The 21,346-nt window shown below is 39.0% G+C and overlaps 1 protein-coding gene across 1 annotated transcript in view; it reads left to right on the top strand.

The window, feature by feature from the left end:
* PLCZ1 (phospholipase C, zeta 1) overlaps nt 1-19,453 on the top strand; it is a 53,340-nt gene extending 33,887 nt beyond the window's left edge. Inside the window, exons 10-13 of the mRNA XM_010149294.1 lie at nt 11,539-11,711; nt 14,737-14,869; nt 16,309-16,458; nt 19,371-19,453. Of these exons, the coding sequence (XP_010147596.1) occupies nt 11,539-11,711; nt 14,737-14,869; nt 16,309-16,458; nt 19,371-19,453 (539 nt within the window). The remainder of the gene's footprint in view (nt 1-11,538; nt 11,712-14,736; nt 14,870-16,308; nt 16,459-19,370) is intronic.
* The last annotated feature ends 1,893 nt before the right edge of the window (nt 19,454-21,346 follow it).

Below are 21,346 nucleotides of genomic sequence, written 5' to 3' on the forward strand. Positions count from 1 at the left end.
TTCCCTACAGAGCATATTAGTTCACTGAGCAACAAAATAATAACTTGTGTTCCCCTTCATATCAAGTTAGTTTTTAATCTGAAATTGTTTAAAATAAGGATGACAGCTGTACTCCACAAGCTCTGAAAAACCACTCACCTGCAAACACTTTCTCCTTTTTAATGGCTTTAGAGGCAATCTTGCCTTCATCCTTTTCTTCTGCAGTTTTGTTGTGGTTTAGGCCCAGCTGGCAACTCAGCACCACACGACCACTTGCTAATTCCTCCCCTTGTGGGATGGGGAGGAGAAAATATCAGAAAAAGCTTGTGTCAAGACAAGGACAGGGAAGGATCACTCACCAATTATGGTCCAGGGCAGAACAGACTCAACCTGGGGAAGAAAAATATTTTTTTTTTTTTTTTACCATTCAAATCAGAGTAGGGTAACAAGAGATAAAACCAAATCTTAAAAGCACCTTCCCCCCACCCATCCCTTCTTCCCAGGCTCAGCCTTGCTACCCATTTCTCTCCCTCCTTCCCCACCAGCAACACAGGGGAATGGGGGTTGCGGTTGGTCCATCACACATTGTCTCTGCCACTCCTTCTTCCTCAAGGCATGGAAGGACTCCTCACACTCTGCCTCTGCTCCAGCATGGGGTCCTTCCCACAGGAGACAGTGCTCCACCAACTTCTCCAATATGAGTCCTTCCCACAGGCTGCAGTTCTTCACTAACTGCTCCAGTATGGGTCCCTCCCATGGGGTTCAGTCCTTCAGGAGCAGCCTGCTCCAGCATTAGGCTTCTCACAGGGTCACAAGCTCCTCAAGCAGAGCCACCTGCTTGGACTTGGGGTCCTCCCTGGGCTCTGCTCCCTCAGGACCTTCCTTGGCTACAGGGAAACAGCCTGCCCTCTCATCATGAGCTGCAGGGAAACCTCTGCCCTGCTCACCTCCTCCCTACTTTTCTTCACTGACCTCTCACACCCCAGCCCTCTCTCTACTGAAGATTTTGTTAAATATGTTAATCACAGAAGTGCTAATTGACTCAGCTGTGATCAGAAGTGGGTCCAGGTTTGGAGCCGGGGAATCTTCTAGCAGCTTCTCACAGAAACCACTCCTGTAGCCCCTCCCTTGCTAATAAAACTCCGCCACACAAACTCCAGTTTAAAAGATTTTCAGTCACAGGATATTTTTCTACATTAGACTGCTACAAATTTTTCAGCCTTAGGTAAAATATTTTTGCTTTCACATATATATTCTGTCTCTTACTGTGATTCTGTACCAAGGCCACCTTAGGGAGACTGTGGGGTGAGCTGGGCAGTTTGCCGTAGGCCTCTGGATTTGAGAGGTGAAAGGTATGGTCTTCCTTTGTTATATTGCAATACACACTCGCACAGAGATGGGCACAGATTTCACTTTGCCTCTAGGGCCCTGGAGCTTGTGTGCATCCTTGCTCCAGGCTTCCTTTTCACTTGTTTCCTTTCTCAGCTCCCAAAATATCTTTTGTTTCAAGTTACCTCCTCAGAACTGTTTTTAACAGTGTGTTATTTCCAATCAATCATGCACATGAATATCATTTATTGTTTAACCCCCCAGTGTATCCCCAGCTATCCTCTTACCATTACAAAGGAGCATTGTGCTGCAGCTTTCACTGAGACTGCTCCCCTGCCCTGTCTGTGGGCTTGGTGACAAGCAGTGGAGAACACCCCCAAACATAAATTTCTTACCATTTGCTGTCCCCACCATGAGCTGCGCCGTGATGTGGGCAACAATGGCTAGGGACACGGCATGAGTTTGGCCACTCAGTGCTGGCTGTTCAGCGCAGAGCTCAGATGTACTCAGATCTCCCATAATTCTTTCACTGTTACAAATTCTACTTCTTATCCAAAGTCTTGTGTTGAGGTGTAGTTTTACAACTACAGTAGGAGTAAAAAAATGACTGGTTAAGTATGAATTTTGTGTCTATGTCATTATAAATATTTATTTATAGTTCAGATTTGCATTTGGGCTAGGCTGTTGCTGGAAGTATCACACCATTACCATACCATTTGCAACTGGTTTGATTATGTTCTGTCCTTGTGGCTGATCCTCTCTTAGCTTGATGCTATGTTGTTGCTGGATTATTTACCTGGGGTGCTGAACTCTCAGTATACTATCTACATCGCTATTAAAAACTAGTAAGTTTGCTTCATCCTTAGAGGAAGTGCTGGCGAGAGGTCCTTAATTTAAAATTGAATTCATCTCTCAGGCTTATCATATTGCAGTTTACTAGTTTTCTTTCTAGCCTGTAAATCTCCACACAGATCTTTGCAAAGAATATACATTTGTTAGATTTCAAACAGGACTGAAATCTTTCAAAATGACTACACTGCCTGTTGGCTCAGAGTATACTTTACTGAAAAGCCATTCTAAATATTAGTATACAAAACATGATTTTTTGCTGTATATGGGCTTTGGGCTCCTTCCTGGAAGAATTAAAAATATGCAGGAAGTGGTTAGATCTGCCCTCTTGGTCACATCATTTGCATCTTCATTTAAAGAAACATTTTTCTCATGGGAATAGGCTGATTATGAGCAATTCTCCACATATATTATTTCTGAGCCATGTCAGATCTATTCTTGATTCCCTAATCTGTTTTAGATAAGAGTTTGGCAGAAATATGACTGCACTTCAGAATGCAACTCCCAAAGCTCCACTCAGTGAATCTTCTGCTGATGTCCTTCCACTGATTTAACATAGATTTTTTTAATTTTTGTCTGTCCTGTGTCCATATAGACCACATACCTTCCCTGTCTCCCTACCATTGCACTGTGCATCCCATGCACAGAAGTAATTTCTCCAGATTGCCTCTGCTGCCTAATACTGTTCATGGGACTCTTGGATTTCTCCTATGCTGCCTATTCCCCTTCCTCAGCTCCTCTAACCCTCCCCACACTCGCTAGTTACCCTTCTCACTTACCTTTAAGTTCCTCTAACATCCATAACTGTTCTGACTGGACAAAGAGAATATATTAGGTTTTGTTGAAAACTACATATAGTATTGCCTGCCAGGCCTTTGCATCATGTGAGTGATGAGAGTTGAATTATTCCTTCACTTTCCTTAGCGATAGGCCCAAAACAGTGCTCTCTTCTGTACCTTGCCAGCAATTTTCTCTAAATTGGTTGGAGCATATTAACTCAGAGCAGCCTGGCACTTGGCTAAAGCAGGATGAAATGGTCCAACAGCCTCAAGATTTGTTGGGGCAGAGGATGAGAATTATGTAATTGTGTAAACCTAATTTCCAGAGGAAGGCAAGTTAAAAACCACAGTAAAAAGTACAGAGTTTCCACAAAATCGCTTTTGGGTATCACTGTGCACTCAGTGTCCATTCTCTGAAAATTGAGACTCACAAGAACAGGATGGGTTTGGTGAACAAAGAGATCTTATGGAGAAAAATATCCACAATAACTTTTTATAGTCTGGGGAAATTAGTATGCCTCCTGCATACAACTGCAGTGTAGCATTGGAAAGAACTGGTTTGGCATATCCATACCTCCTCTTTATTTAGTAAATAAAATGGAAAGTAAAAATTTATGCAGAGAAAAAAAAATTCAGGACAGTTATTTAAATAAACAGATATCAGTTGTATTATATTGGCTGAGAAAAACTGAAGAAACAAATCCAAAAGAAAACATCAGTGAAAATAAACATAGAAGGACTTAAATATCCTTTTGAATGTGTCCTTTGCATGCAATAGTAAACACTGTGAATGTATCAAAACAATCTACAGGAATGACCAAAGCATAAGTTATATGAGAAATCCCTGGTATGGCAGGTACAGAATTTTGTTATAGAAGAGGCTATATGGAGCATATGTTTTCTGGAGCACTCATAAAAATTTATATGCTACTGTGAAGGTTCCACTACTCCTATGATGGATATTTTTCTTATTGAAGTTTTTGTTTTGGCCTGTGAAATTGAAATGCAGCTTGGCAATTTTGTCACACCTGTTTTGTGGCTAAATCTTGTGTGCAATAATACAACAAAAAATACTGCATTAAAAAATGAGTGATAAAAAGTTCTATAACTAGTTCTGCTTTTAACCTCTGAGACTACCTAGGGGAAAAGAAACCCCCTTATTTAGATCTCGTTATGCCTCACCTGTACAAGTTAAAATAACTGTCAATCTGACCTTTCTTGGGTTCTGAGTGAGTGAAAACTTAAAGGAGATGCAGACTTAGGAAAGCCTCATAAAGAAAACAGAGGGCACAGGATCACTGGTATATTTTGCAATTTTCAGTTGTTTTATGTTTTATGTGAAACTGTATTTTTCTTTCCAACTGGACAAATGGCAAAATGAGAGACAATAGGAATGATTTTTTTTCTCTCCCTAAATAAGCAGATTATCTTTGATCATAGGAAATTTAGATATTCTTGCAATCTTACTGAAGACTATACATTTTAGAATATGTGATGGAGTGTGAAATTTAATAAATGAAATTATGAAATAGTCAAATCAAATTTAAGGAAAATTAGAGCCTCTTCTATTAAAAGATGGAATACTACTTTTTCTTATAGATTTAAATAGTTTTACGGTATGATAATTTTATACTCTTATTTTTACTGAGAATATTTTATAACAGCAAAAGTGTAAAGCAAGCATTTTCTATAACATGGCTTTTTTCAACAGCTAATGTGACACATGAAACAAACAATACTCATTACAGTATAGCTTTGAATTGTTGTTGCTTGAATTTCTAGTGAAATTTGTGAAGTGACATGCTTTAATGTTTTTATTTTTATGTCTGGTTAGGTTATTAGAACAGATCAAAGCTCTTTGCAGTCTAACATTGTTATCCTTAAAACCTTGCAGATGACTTAATTCTAAACATTGCCAATGACATGGAATAGAAAACTACATCATAGCATTTCATCTTTGTTCATTCTGCATCTAATAGCCCAGTAGTTAGTCTCCAGCTATTAAACAGAGTTTCAGCTACCTTTCCAAAATGGGCTGCAGATTTTGTCCTAGATTAAAACACCTCTTCTGCTCAAAGGCAGGGGATCAGTCTGACACGTCATACACCTCATGGCAGGAACACACCCAGGCTGTTCTGTACAGTTCTCCTTCCAGTCGGGAGCTCATTCTTTGTTTGAGCTTGCTGTGGCCTTATCCCACAACTGACTCATGGGGAATGTGCTATAAAAAAGACAGGAAAGATTTCCTGTTAACTCCTAAGCCAGGCAATGCCCTGGAGGAATGAAATGAGAAAGCATAGAAATTCATTGCTTGGTTTCCCACTCCCTGTCAACTGAGGTTTCAAGGACAGGACGAGACATCCTAGATCAGCTGCTGGCTTGCAGAAAGAGGGGGAAGAGGGGGTTGGGGAGCAGGTGCCAATACCTATATTATTACTTTCTTCCTAATATGGCTTTAACAGTCCAAAAATTCATCTTCAGGAAGTGAAAGCTAGATCTTGCACAACTGACATAAACCTTACTAAATACTGTTGAATATTGTGTTGTGGAAAGGTAATACAAGATGTCAAACAGATATTATTAACAAAGTCATGTAATTGGTAAAAAATCCACAGCTGTAATAGGCCGCATGGCCATCATGATTTATGGAACCCCAAAAAAAGTGTTGATATACCTCCTACTGTTTGCTCCCAGAAGTCCCCAGCCCAATGGGATGGCTATTAGAATTGCAGACTCCAGGGATATGATTAATCTCATACATAAATTATCGATCCACTTCATTGACTGGATCCTCACTAGGCGTAGTGCGGCAGCTAACTCGTGTGTAGTCTCCTACGAGTTAGGTGGGACAATCTCAACCTTACGTATAAAGCTACCTAAATACACTCACCTTTCTTTTGGAATGGCTCCAGGGGCTGGGAGGTCTTTCGAATAAAGGTTTCATGTTGCTCTTGCAGGAAGGTCTCTGCCAGGTTTATGAAAAAGTTCTTGGATTACTTTGGAGTCTGCTTCTCTTTAAGTATTTTATGTGTGTCTGTGCATAATAGACACTGGAACTTCACTTAAAGGCAAAGAACCAGAAATTTCATTTTGTCAGCATTTTGTTGACAGTAAGGAAAACAATTTTCCCACCTCTCTTCACTAAATCCACAACTGCAAGAAACTAATATAATATTAAATAATTTCTCTGATATCTAGTTAATTTACAAGAATGACAGAAAAAATTGCAGGGGGACAGTTTTCTCTCAACCCCTTGCTGACCTTCTTCTAAACCCTATGTTAGACACCCAGACTAAAACAGGGAAGGGAAGCTGGTAATATACACCGTTCTGCCAAGCAGCACAAGGCAAACAAATCTCAAACATTACTTTGGAAAAGTATCTGTTTCAGGTGTGAACTAAGTGAAATGACAACCAAAAGACCCTTAGTTACACTGACGTGTAACTTTCAGATCGACACAATGATTAAATAGCAAAGATCAATTTCGATTTTAGATTTGACAGTTTATCAGAAATGCTTTTGGTACTTTTCCCATGAGAACCACACAAGAGAGGATCCCCAGTTGCAACCAGTTGCAAATATACTTGTACCATGGATGATTTTTAATCACTTGACATCTCCTTTCCAGTAGAGCTGTTCTTGATTAACTAGAAACAATGTCAGCAATTATGAACATTAGAATGATTGAATTCTTAACACTTCTAATTACAATGTATTACGGTATTGAATTGGCCCAAAGATACTAAGGACAGACTGACTGTACACTCTGAGCATGAAGTGTCAGACAGTATGTTACTCAGCTCTCAGAAGAGCAGTCCCTCTTACTACAGCAGAATACCACATGTTGTAAGTCATTCATAATTAAGTCTCTGTAGAGTGAGAATCTCTGTTTCAAAATGTGTCAGTGATAAGCAAAGCCAGAAATTATAATTAGGCTTAATAAAATTTGGAGTCTGAATAGCTAAAGCCCTACTTTATTCTCTAAGGAGAAGAATATATACACTTTGAACATTTTTTTTGGTTAAAAAAGGAGATAAGACACAGTTTGGATGCCAAAGTTTATACTAACCAGTTGTCTGCTGTGTACTGTGAAGGAGCCCATCTACAGTTCCCCTCCACAGTAGACAGCAAGTCCTAGTTCACAAAGTTTGAGTGGGATCCCACCTATTCACTGGTTTGGCAAGAGGGCTGCATGAAGATTTACAAAACTCACAAAGCCCAAGGCAGAGGGGATGCTGAGGACACATAAAAGACTGACTTTGGACACTGTCCACAAGCCTGAATTTACAGGCAGCCAGAGGTGGCAGTGGGCATGAGAGAGACATGTCAAGACAGGACCAGAATAGCAAGTAATGCTCAGGCTCAGAGCAGCCTGAGGAGGCTGCTGTAATTTGGCAGAGTCTTAATTACGCTGGAAGTCTTTTTACTTCCTTAGACAGACCCGGATGAAAACGGTGTTTAAAAAAGCACCATATTTCACCATTTTCCCAGGTGACGTGTTCTGACCTCTTGGTGCTAGAGCATATTATCCTCCTTACACCTGCTGTTAGTGAGAAGGGCTTACAGGGTACTGTAGTATGCACTGGCTTTCTCTTATACAAACTCCATCAGCCTGCATATTAGATTGAATAATATTTTCAGTATACTAGAGAAATACTACTTGTACTTTAGGATGCTGTGATGGCGATAGCACTAGGCTTAGAAATTAGTGTTCTATTTCTCATTCAGATGATAAAGGTATTATTGTATTTTAGTTTGATAGAATTTGTTTACTCCTGGTAAGAGATCCTCCTGCTGTGTATGCTACTTTTATTAAAAGAATGCTTGCTTCCTGGTACGCGTAACTGGTGACAATTTGTTATCGTGTTACAGCTTATTGTTCCTTCAGATGTCTCCAGTTGGTTTCAGTGTAATCTGATGACTGAATAATTACCCTTTTCATCCACATTTGGAGTCAGCTCATACTCAGTTAGCAGGCTGCGGATAGATTTTTTTTTTTTTAAAGCCACCTGCATCTCTTCGAAAAAAGTAATGTGGACTTCCCAGTCATGCAAGGACTTCTGAAAATACTTCTGCAAATTTGAGCAGTGATGGATTGGGCGCAGCTGAGACCTGCATGGGAGAAGAAAGGCCAGGTAGCCAAGGCCCAGCTGGGAGTGCTCACATGGAATGAATGTGGAGCCTTTAAATCCAATCACATAGACCATCTCATAACCAATGACAAAATATGCCAGATCATTAGGATATGGTCCTCTTTTCGTAGTGTTTCCTAGTCTGCGTGGAATTCAGTTCAAAATTTGGATATCTAAGGCCCAGAAGATACATTACATTCATTGTGACTTGCCCAATTTAAGAACAGAGACAACTGGAAAGATCTGAGAGGATGGCAAAAAGCTTTTGCTTTCAGTCTAAACATCAATTATGTCTTGAATCGTACTGCTTATAGAAGATGCTGTATTTCAATACTTAGACTGGGGTTAGTTCTGTGATCAGTTGTGGGACTGACTTCACTTAACTGCTTGTGATACAGAGGTTTGGGGTGAAACATACCCTTTGTATTCTGTGCATTATGGATTGTTTCATCTTTTTGGAGATAGGCTATTTCCTACCTTGCATTTGCTATATGAAGTTGTTCACACTTGGGGCCAATAGGGCCAGCCATGGCAGCTTTGGTACTTTGCAAGAAGACGTGAGTATTAAATACTCTGATCTGAAAGAAATTTGGCCTCATGGTCCCAGGAAGACTTAGTTCCTTTTCAGATGCAGGAATCACACTGAGGAATTCTTTTGCTCAGATTGTGCTCCAGGCCCATGTTTTGCTCTTCAGTTTTGATTTTGATACCAATATACAAAAACTTTTGGTGCTTAATGGAAGGACTGAGGAGAAAGGTTAACTGAGACAGCGCTAAACTTCAGATGCCTGTAGTTTCCCACGAAAACCATACGTTACGTTTATGTACCGTTCAGATGGTTTCATAGTAAGCATATTTGGGCTTCTTTCCAAAAGAAGCCAGCAGTTTGAAGTTCTCTTCATACATGCATTATATTTCTACTCTTTCATAAAACAACAGTACAAACCATGTTATTGACAGTTCTGTTCTTGAATTCAGCAAAACTAAGATGAAACGTTGGGTAGAAATAGTGTTCCTTGCAGAAAGATGTTGCTAAGGCTGCAGAGCTAGACAATGGAAAACATAGGTTTTAGTTTGTGAACTTATCCATTGCTCAAGAAGTGTAAAAGGCTTGTAACTGCATCTGATTAAAAAGAAAAACTGTGCATCAATAGTACACCACAAAACATTGTCCTGTGGGGCCTCAAGCAGCTACAAACCTTGCAAACAGCTGTAGTAGAGATACAGCAAACAGCTGTATCTCAGAGAATACATTACAAAATTTCACATTCGCTTACCTTAATCGGGTTAGAATTTGCAATACCGGGAAATCAGTAGGTAAATTAAAACCACCGTTCAGTGTGTTTTTAACTTATTCTAAGGTAAAATTAAATTAAGTAAAAATGTAGTGTTGATGTTTGAAGATATCAACCCATAATAACATTGCCTTTCACTTGTGTTGCAAAAGTAATTCTCCTAATATGGTAAAATGTATTCTACTTTGCTTGTTTCTGTTGTTAAATCAGATTTTCCTGCTTAGTAGCCTATGAAGCTTGGCAATTTCAGCAACAGTCTCATTATGTTCAATCATGTAATTTGTTTCATCATGTGGAAGCTGCTATTTGAAGCTATGACTGTTCGATTTGCCTAATTTCAGTTACACTTTTTAAACCACTTATTCTGAAACCATGGCCTAGGAATTACCCACGTACTGAGAGATTTGGGGTTATCTGCAGATCATGCCAGGACCTAGGCTTGAAGGGGCCTCAGGGTTGCAGCTCTGCAGCATTCATTGCACCGCTGGAGTCAATGTAGTAAGATAAAACAGGGGTCATATAGCACCACGTTTGGGTCTGTTTCTGATGATATGTTGAGTTATAAAAAACAAATCGTGAACCACTGCCAAAACCACTGCCAAGAGAATACTTTCCCTCCTGAAAACAGAGTGTGCAAAGGGCAATATGAACATTTTGAAGTTTATTACCTTCTGTTGTCAGTGGTAAAATGAGCGTAAAGTTCCTTTGCACATTGACACAGAACGTATGCCTGCGTCGACATTAGCATTTAGTTCGAAGCAGGAGTGCATGTTGTGTTTTGTCGGTGGTAGTTTTGGGTTTCGTTTGGAGTTTTTTCAGGCAAGGTTCCCAATTGTTCCTACTTACTGCATGTTGGTTCGTGCCACAGAGCAATCTCAGCTAGCACAGATGGGATTCCTTTCAGATGAAATAGAGGATGCGCTCTGGGACCACTTGATGTATTCCAGCCATTAATCGGTATTGAGGTCATTGAGGAGCAGGCTATAGCTCTTCGGAAGGAACCCCACCAAAACCATGTGTGGTGCAAACAGTAGGGCTGTAGTACCAGCTGCTCCACTCTACAGACCTGTTCCTATTTGTGCCATTTACTACAGAATTTTTTAAAAGGGTCATCAAAATAGTGAAGGAACAAATAATTTCTGCAGTGAAACAGATCCAAATTTCTTGCATTTTCCACATGAGAGAAGGATTTCTGAATTCTGCCAAATGTTCATTCAATCCATTTATATTATCTCATAGGAAGATGTAATAAGGTCCTCTTCCTGAATTATTATGAGTCACTTGTACGGCTTAAAGTCTTCATTTTTTTTCCTGCCAAACCATCAAGTAAATGACTTTTTATCATATTCTATTTAACACATGTCATGTTATCACTTCAGTGATTTGACTTGTGCATTTTCTATTTTTATGTGACAGGAAGCTCCAATGTACCGGAATAGGGCAAAATTTCATTAAACAGGTCTATTTCAATGTTGGCTTTATCTCATGAATTACAATATCCTGTTGATGAGAAGTGTCTTATTTTATTATTGCTGCTGCAGCACACCAAAAATATTTTGAGCTCCCAAGGAAAGGGAAATCTGTCAGGTGTACTAACAGTAAACACCAGCACTGGAGGATTAAGCTCGAAGAGAGTTTGCTCACATAAATTTAAGAACTCTTTTAAAGTTGTTTTCACTTCTATGTCCTTATATGTATTTGCACTGCATATTCTAACTCTAAAGCTTCTCGATCTTCTGGGTGACATGCTTTTGTGATGAATTCTGCTCCATAACTAAGATTATTTACAATGTAAATAACTTTATTTTATAAGCAGGTTCAGGGTCTTGCCACTGTAGAGAAACTGGTATGTGAATTTATGGAGAAAAAAGATCTCTTATTTCATATTCTCCAAGATTCTCCATATTCTCAATCTAGAAAGAAAAGTGAAAATGCACAACAAAGTAGTGTAAAAAAGACTTATAGTGTAATGCTTAAAAAGCGGTGCAGTTCTAAATAATGCACTTCACTTGTGTGTGAATCATTCATTGCTGAATTTAAGAGAAATAACAGTATCTTACGTACGAGTTGAAAAATCTCTTTTGCTTTTGTTTTTACTATTATTGTCAGAGAGTTGTTTTATAAAATGGTATCAGCTCTAATTGACTAAAAATCAATATTGATTTCTTTTTATAGTGGCCTTAAACTTCCAGACTCCAGGAGTACCAATGGAAGTGCAAGATGGAAAATTCTTAGACAATGGAGGCTGTGGCTATATTCTGAAACCAGAATTCTTGAGAAATCACAATTCCACATTTACCCCAAACAACGTGGGAAGATACAGTAAACCAATGTCTCTGTCAATAAGAGTAAGTTTGGTAAACCGTGGTTTTGTTCCTAATATGTGAAAACAAATGCTATGTAGTTCAGACCTATCTGTTTTCTATTACTGGTTTCTCATTTTATCCCCATTCCTAGTTGCTGGGAAGTTTAATATTGATTTTTAATAAGACATTAAACTCTCATAGAGTATCTACTGCTGCTTGTAGGGTCTCCCATATGTAGTTCACTTGTGCTTGCTAAAAATATGTAGGTGTTCAGAAGTTATGTTTGTAAAAAATACATGATTTTTCACAGTGCTGTGTACAGAAATATAAACATACCTTGCATTGTGTCACAATAGCAGCTGACAGAGGGACTTGTCAGTTATAGTCGTGGGGACTGAACCGTGAAAACTCAAAAATCAAGTGTGAATTTGGTGTTATCTTTTATTAGTATTAGTAATATCACACGTACTACTATAATGCCAAATGATAAATGGAAATGTTTAAAGATATGAGAGGAAGCTTTATGCTACTTTTAGGTTTCATTATCTTCCTGTGCATACATAGAAAACTGTTTATCATCCTAAAATGATGTAAATAAGTGTAAAAAGGGGTATGAATCAATAAGCTTTTGAATTATGTCTACTTCTCCCAGATTCAAATCTGATTTACTTCTTAAAAATATTAGAAATACATGTCATTTAAAACTAATGGGTTAGAAAAATCCTTCTTTGGAGGTCAATTAGATGTTGCATAATTGTTTGCTAGTTATAAAACTACCTTTTCCCAATGAAAAATGCTATTTCTGATTACACAGTACACTACTTGAATAAATGCTATTTAATTAGCATAAAATTAGTGTATAATTGCTATTTTGTTTCTTTCAGAGAAATAAATAGTGGAGATAAAACATTAGCTAATAACAATTATAAAATACTTGCATAATGCATGCACCTAATCAAGAACATTTTAGTGTCCTAACAGTGAGCATACCAATTATGAATAGACACTACTGGGTGATTTCAAGCACCCGTGCATACACATTAGTTATTTTAGCCCTTATTTGTATCAAGCTGGAGTTAATTAAAATGAGGAAAAGAATCCCCAGTTGTAACTCAGGGGATAGACAAAAATCATTGACAATGGAAGGAAATGTCTGAGTTTGGAAGAAGTTGGACAGGAGAAATGCAGCTTTTTAGACTAAGGACGCAGAGTGAGACGACAGGCTGGGTAATGCAGGATATATAGAAGCAATGGCATCCCACCCGCTGAGGGACTGAAGGGTGCAGAGAGCCCCATTCATGGAGTCAGCAGTAAAAAAAACAGATTATGGTGGTTGAAGACAAAAAGAGTCAGGAGCAGGAGTCAAAAGAAAACCAGTTTCTGCTAAGGAAGAGTTACTAACTTGGTGAATGGAGAAATTACTGGACAAAGATATATAAACATCTAGGGGTTAAACCTCTCAGACTGATGCTGAATGAGTGAGTGAAGAGAAGAACATAAGTGAACACAAATACCACACAGGTCCTAATTTTACTGAATTTAATACCCTTCTCAATATGACATGCCACAATTCCTGTCAACAAGAATATAGTTTTGAAGAAAAAAACAAATATTCAAACAATTTCATATGGAAGCGTCTGAGCCTACCATGCTATTTACTATGCTCTCCGTATGTCTGCTTCACCTTGGGTCTCAAAGATTGATTGGATTTATGGATTTGGGTCATAGTGTGCTTTAAACAGCTTGCTCTTTTTGCACCCTGTGGGAGATACAGACTGGGTCTAGAGTGGGAAGCAGGACTTGGCCAGTGTGACTGAATTTTAGTCACGACATTCAGGACATATCGAAGAACCTCCCCCACTTCTATGACGGCAGTCCATCAGTGCTCGCATCTAGCAAAGCTTTCTAGCAAAAGTAGAAGAACTTTCTAAGATGAAAGAGGATAGCATCAGGATTTGCTAAGCCACTGCTCTTCAGTGGTTCAAGCTGGAACTTTTTTTGGAGCAAGGTGTTATGGAAAATACCTAAGCATGAGGTGGAATTTGTGGGGTTTGATTTTTTGGGTGGTTGACAAAATAAAAATCTGTATCATGAGATTTGATGCTCAGTCCTGAGATCTGGACCATAAGAGTAATTTATTTCACCTAGGCATGCAGGCTTATCTACCGCTCTTGATATATTCCACACACTGATTTCCAAAAGCAGATTACTGTACAGATGGTTATTCTCTCCTAGGTGTCCTGAAATATAGATAGGAAGCAGACAAAGTTGTGACTTTCATACATCCTTTCTTAGGCTGGGTGCCAGATTACAGGGCAATCTAAGGCAAAATTTCCAGGTAGCTAACTAAATTAGGGAGAGAAACATCAGGGAACCTACCAAACGCAGAGTTTTAATGTGTTCCTGTGAAAGAAAAGGAACACAGGTGAGACAGTCTGCTACAGACCCCGTAACACAATGCAGATGTCATGGTGGGTGTTATCGCTGGTCTACTAGACACAGCTTTAATAGGAATTCATGAGCTTGATCCCAGAAAATGCACAAACCATGAGACCAATTCCTCCAAAACTATTATTTTGCATGGTAACCAAATATAACTTTTATGGTGTTACTGAGTAAAAACTTAAATCTGAAAACTATTATTTACAGTATGATATCAGACGTTTTTTATAATGAGGGTGGTGAAACACTGGCACAGGGTGCCCAGAGAGGTGGGGGATGCCCCATCCCTGGGAACATTTAAGGTCAGATTGGACGGGGCTCTGAGCAACCTAGTCCAGCTGAAGATGTCCCTGCTCACTGCAGGTGCGGGGTGGGCTAGATGACCTTTAATGGTCCGTTCTGACCCAAACCGTTCTGTGACTCTACGAAATTAGCCAAGAATTAAATTAAATGGGAAGCATCTTATTCTTAATTTAATTGCCTTTAATATGTATTTTCATAACAGTTTATGGCTGGAACATACTTTTCATAGCAGTTTATATGGAACAGTTTTTGCTACTCTACAGTTACTACGTAAAGTTCATTCTTACAGCTATTTCAATACACTGTAACTTTAATTTTCCAGCTCATCAGTGGTCATCAGTTACCACCCAGTAACCTGTCGAAGACTAACAAAGCTGACCCTTTAGTGCAGATAGAAATTTTTGGTGTGCCAGAAGATCAAGTGAAAAAGAAATCCAGCGTTGTAAAAAGCAACGGTGAGCATAAGTCTTACTCTCCTGAGGGAATGCAAAAGCCGAGTGCGCAAGCAGAGTAAAAGGCGGCATTCGTTCACCCCTTCCCATCGGAAGGCAGGTGTTCAGCCGTCTCCAGGGTGGCAGGGCTCCATCGCGTAACGGTTACCTGGGAAGACAGACGCTGTAACTTTGAATGTCTTCCCTTCCCCCTTCTTTCCCTCACCTTTTTTTTTTATGCTGTGCAAGATGTTATACAGCTTGGGGTACCCCTTCGGTCAGCTGGTGCCAGCTGTACCAGCTGTGTCCCCTCCCAGCTTTTCCTGCACCCCCAGCCTCCTCGCTGGGTTGGTGGAGTGGGGTGCAGCATAAGAAAGAATTCCTTGACACTTTGTAAGAACTGCTCAGCAATAGCTACAACATTGGTGTGCTATCAACGCTCTTTTAGTCACAAATCCAACACAGCACCATACGGGTCCATACGAAGAACATGAACCCTATCCCAGCCAAAACAAGCACACTAATTGGTAAATTTAAAGGCATTGTTTCTGAAGAAATTTCTGTGACTTCATCACTTAGCTCACAGGAAGTTTCTAGTAGGACTAGTCCCTTAATTGCTTGACAGGTGAAGTATCTGTCATTTTCTCCCAGCACCCCCTTACATTTGTCATATAGATCTTGATGTCTCAGACAAAAGTTTCCCTCTGATCTCCCTTCTGTGCCTCCGCCTTCTATTTTTCCTTTTTCATTTTGGTAAATGGCTGATGTTTTAAATCGACCCCTGAATTCATTTTCTCTCTCTCTCTGAACATTGCTCAGACAAAGCACTATCTTCCTGTTCCACATCCTCTCTTTGGAGTTTTAGTCAAGTGATTGCTTTACTACTGTAATTTATTTATATCTTGCCTCATTTCCGACACTGTAAAAGGAGAAACTTTAGCAAAAACATGCAACTGGTATGGCTATAGGAAAATTCAGAGCAGAGGTTCTTAACTTGGCTATCTCTGTCCCATTTTGCTCTCTTCTAACAGACACCACCAACTTTCTTAGACTTTTGATTTGCAGTATTATGATATGGCTAATACATGACAGATCCCTAGAAGGGGCCTGCCTGCATACTGTAGGCAAAGTCTCAAACTCTCTCTGCTTCATTCTCAGAGTTTCCCCTTGACTTAATCTATATAAAAGATGTGACCTCTGTATCACTGCAGTCAGTGGGAGACTCACCATTTATTTAAATGATGAGCCCCTGCCCATGGCAGGGGGATTGGAACTAGATGATCTTCTAAGGTCCCTTCCAACCCAAACCATTCTCTGATTCTATAATAAATGGGCACAGAAATCTGGGGAGAAAGTATGAATCTTTACCTGTTCAGACTAATAATAGCACATAGAATAATTCTGATATTAAGTAGAATAAATGAAACAGTATTTTGATACTGTGTATTTTCTCTTTTTATTAGCTTTGAGCCCTAGATGGGACGAAACATTTTCTTTTACTGTCCAAGTTCCAGAACTGGCATTGATACGCTTCTGTGTGGAGGATGAGATATCACTGGTTGCAAATGAATTCCTTGGTCAATACACTTTACCACTGCTGAGCCTGCGTAAAGGTAATATTTTTATGTGAGACACCTAAAAGAGCTCAAACAAATCTACAACTCTCCAGGCGTTTATCATTACTCTAGTATTGATAGAGTACAGCATTGTGTTTATTTCCTAAAGCAGAATTGTGTAGCTATAAGTAAAAGTTGCACTCTTTGTTGTTTTAAATCATTGTAGTCTCTGAATGCAAACCCACGGTGTACAAATCAAATATTCCTACTGCAGTATTACATTTTAGATAGAAACTGCTCTGACATTATTTTAACTCGTGATAATACGAAACAGTAAGAGAGATTAGTCACAACTACTATAAAGGCAACAGTTTTGTGCACAGTCTACTCAGGATAAAATCCAATACAAGCCAAAATAAAAGAAAGCAAAACCAAAAAGCTCAGGTAACATATCTGCAACTTTTCAGAGTGGAGAGTCAAGAATATAAATTAAGCAAAATATTTATGGTATTTTTATTGGTAGTGTTTCTTTTATTGTACCGGTATAGCTTCTGGAATCTTATGTGATTAATAGGCTGCACATAAAGAGCAGACACACAAGTCAGCAGGCCAAGGAGAAAGGCTTATGTCAAACGGCTGTTTGCTATATTGAATTTCTAAAGCTATTTCTGACAAAACAAATAACCAATTTTTATTAGTGAATGAAGATGTGGAGACAAAACGCTGGAGCTGGCAATGAGCACTGTGCCTTTTTTATTAAGCTTAACAGGATTTTTAATGGCTTTTTCTTTCCAGGTTCTGAAGTCATAAAGCTGTTTGTGACTCTTAGTTGAGGTTGAGGAGTTATACAAGAACAAAGACATCACTCTTAAAGCACACCTGCTTTCCTCCAACATAAATTTTTACACTGATCACCTTTTACTTTCCTTTTATTTGTATATTTCAGGAAAATGACCCTTCCCCTGCCAACTTTCAATGTCTGAGGCAAATTTAAATAGCAGACACTAGAGTTTACATATGCTTGCAAAACCCATTCATTTGGGCTTTTATTTTTGTGTGTGTATAATTCTTCAGTGTGTCTCTAATGTGCCTGTATGATTAATCTCAGTGCAAAACTGCAGGGTTTGTATTTTGGAAAAGTAAAAGCATGCATATTCTACAGTAAAGATTTTTAGTGGAGTAATTAAAAATGCCAGGAAATAAGTGTAGGTACAAAAACTATAGACAGTGCCAAACAAATTGTCCTAACCCCCACTTAACATAATATAGAAAAAACCCCAAAAGATGCCCAGAGGCATAAATAAAATGCTTCTAAGAGGTGGACTGACAGATAATTTCAAAATGGATTGCAATCCTTAACATTGAGACATCTGAATCCCAAGTTTGGAACAATGCTTTTGCTAAGTTCCCTAAATAGTGAAAGGGGAAAATAATGTGTCTTACAGAGGGTGTCACCACAGCCTAGATTGCTTAGGAAAGAATTGTCTAACTATGCTAACAGGTGAATTAGGCTTTAAACCTTACTCTTCACAGCTCTGATTGCTTTACTCTGCACTACAGGACTGTCCCTCCTTCCCTAGGATTCATATCCCTGAGGTGCCCCCTCAGGGCAAGTTGCTCCCAAAAGCTGAGCAGTGCTTACATCTTCTTTTTCTTTGACAGGCTGTGGGACAAAGTTGTGCCACTGCCACCCTCCCCTGTGGTTGCTCCTGAAAGCATTCAAATGTAGAGCATCACTGCCTTCCTTTCCCCAGCAGCAGCCTCCCAACTCGGCTGTAGATGACACTGGGGAAGGATGTTTACTGCCCAGCTGTCACAGTATTTGATTGTTCATGCAATGAGGAAGTGGGTATACACAGAGGGGCTGCAGGTGAGGATAACTGTCTAGCTGGGCGGTCAGAGGTGAGCGGAGGTGGGTCCTGGGTTACATACAGTCTCTGTCCCAATGACTCCGCCATGTAGCATACTAATTTGGGACAGAAATTCAATTATTACTGCTGGTATCACTGGATCAGTGACTAGCTAATTATTTCAGATAGACTGGAACAATTGCAATAAAAAAAAAGTTTTACCTCTCTCAGGACACTTTGTAGAATATTCTGTAGGTAAGGGCTAGAACACAATCTTTTAGAAAGGAGTCTTAGTCTTTGAAGTGTATCTTTGGATAGGAAATAAAACAAGACTTCCACATACCGTGTGCATGTTGTAAATTTGATCTCAAATGCATACGGCCTGGACTTAGCTTTAATTAGCTGCCCTTAAGCTGAACCTCAGATGCGAGGTGAACTTTCATACTGCATGAAAGAATCAAGAAAATCCAAACCCAAATAAGTGAGGGTTCCAAAGGCTTGTCACACATTCAGACACACTTAAAGAGCGTAGATACTTATTCATAACATACTTACTTAAATACTACAGCTTCTCCAAATGTTTCAACGGCCAGATGAACGTGTAGTTTCTGAATACTGGGATTCACTCATATGTAAAAGGAGATCCTTAACACAATTCAGATGTCAGGGCAGAAGATCTTACATGACACTTTTCTGCCTCAGCTGGACAGTACGTTACTCCTGTGACACCATTTTTCTCTAAGACACTCTCACTGTTCATTCACAAGTTATTTACTTTGCTATCAGAACAATGCGTGCAGAACGTAACACCTTTGGATATTAAAATGTACTCTTTAAAAAAAATCACTGGGCTAACGACCTTCAGTTTGAAAAAACACCAAATCCTTGAAAGATTTCGGAGTTTTTCACTCTGTGTCCAAGAATGACAGAATGGAAACACTGTGTATATAGAGGAGAAAACCAGTAGAAATTGTATTTTGGTTTTATATAACTGTATTTTAAAGACTTATTTAGAGAGTCATAAATTGTGCCTTATTTGCATAGTAGATCATAAAAACATGCCAGCATAATGTTTGCATTTGTGGTTAATACACTAATCAAGTGTTGTTACATTTACAGGTTACTGTAACATTCCCCTGTTGTCCAAAGACGGCGACAATCTCGAACCTGCATCGCTGTTTGTTCATGTGTGGTACTATTAATGTTGCTCTGCAGTAGCAGTTGCTCTGGAAGATCACAGCCTGCTTAATAAAGAACATCACTAGTCTTGCAACAAGCCTGTGGTCTGATTTCCACAGCGGCACGTCCTCAATGATTTTATTAATCTAACGGGAATCCTTTTGCGAGTATCCTGAATAAGTTATGGCTACTGACATTGGCCCTGCCGTGATTTAGAACTAATTCATAAAGGCTGGCCATTTTTAAAATACAGTTAATAATTTCATTTGCAGCTAATTTCAAAATGGTGATTAATTACTGAGACCCATATTTTAATATTTATGATCTGAGGCTGAAAATCTACGAGTGTGTTACATTGACATTTTTATTTGTATTGAACAAAATATCTTACTGTTGTATCCTTCCACGGGTACAGGAAAAATTACACATGCAACGTACCCTTTAGATTTACAACTGCAGCTTCTGATTGGGCTATACCTCTTTAATGTCCAGTGTAATTTTACTACCTGGAAAAACAGTTTTGAGAAAAAACCCACCTCTTAAGATGATGAAAACTCAAACGCTAATATCAGTACCTTTTCTTAATTTAGTCTTGAGCCTCCTGCTGCTAAAGAAAGACAAATAATTCACGGACTGATTTGTAAGGAGCTAAGTTCCTCATAGCAGCAGGAAGCTCGGAATACATTTACTGTGAACTCAGGAAACGCAAAGCTTTGAGGTGGACTAGGACAATTTTAGGAAAGGCAAGGGTTGACTGTGTGATTTAAGATCTCTGAGGACAACTGACATAGCTAACCTGAAATAGCTATCAGTGTAATCTTACTCGTAAGACAAAATTTTCCCATTGTCCTTACAAAACCGAAGTATTGCTGGGCTTCCACAGGAGGGTATCTACCCAGTTAATTGCAGATTTAGTACTCAAACCTGAGCATGGGTTTGTTTTTGTGGGGTTTTTTTTGTTAAAAAAAAGAATATTATATTGATAGTTTGATTAATACCAAAAAGTGTTGCTTATGTTTGCAGATGGTTCTGATAATATTATATGTTTTGAATCTTTTTATTTCATGCCATTTTAATGCTATTTTATTTAATGTTGCTCTACAATGGAAAACCAGGGCATGCGGTGAGCCATGATTAGAAAATGTCACAGGAAATAACACTACTAGAAAATTGCATTACAACTCTAATAAGGAAACCAAGACAGTAGAATAAGAAGAATGTAAAATCAATAGTGAACTGTAAGGTCAGGAAATTTGATAACACTGTAAGTTGGCTTCAATGTGTTTTTGGCGTTTGAGTGACAATTCGCTTGATTCTTCACACGGGAGAACCTATAACCTAAAATGTTACACTTACTGATCTTTGTAGTGATCATATCTGTATGCTAGACAGCATCATTTTCATGTGGCAAATATTTTATCTTTTTCCAGCTCGGAAGAATGCTAATAATATTAATATTCTAGCAGAGTTCCCCTCACCTCCTCTTACTGAGGAGGAGTTTAATTTCCCCAGGCAATCCGGTGTACCTATTCTCAGATAAAAACTGACCAAGTGACAGAGTCAATTGGTTTGATGCAGAGAAAAACTCCAGCTTATTTAGTTTCCTAAATAACACTCCTAGTCCCACTTCAGGAGCTTTATACAACATTACCTTCTGAAGCCTGATTTGTGAGTGTCCTCTGGGAGAAGGCGGCAATTATCTTCAGCTTCTGGCATGATTATCCCTCTGTTGGCTACTTTTCCACCTGGTAGGATAAATGTCGGACCTACTCAGTATATGGTAACTTAAACTTTTCCAGCAGAACAGATCCCAAATCAACATGTCTCCTGTGCCTTACAAACATGTCCTTGATCCTAGAAAGGTATATATACACTGTCAGCTCTGCGTGTTTAAAAGGCTGGCAATAATGGACAGT

This window comes from Eurypyga helias, unplaced genomic scaffold, assembly GCF_000690775.1.
Source record: "Eurypyga helias isolate BGI_N326 unplaced genomic scaffold, ASM69077v1 scaffold3113, whole genome shotgun sequence".
NCBI classification, from domain to species: domain Eukaryota; kingdom Metazoa; phylum Chordata; class Aves; order Eurypygiformes; family Eurypygidae; genus Eurypyga; species Eurypyga helias.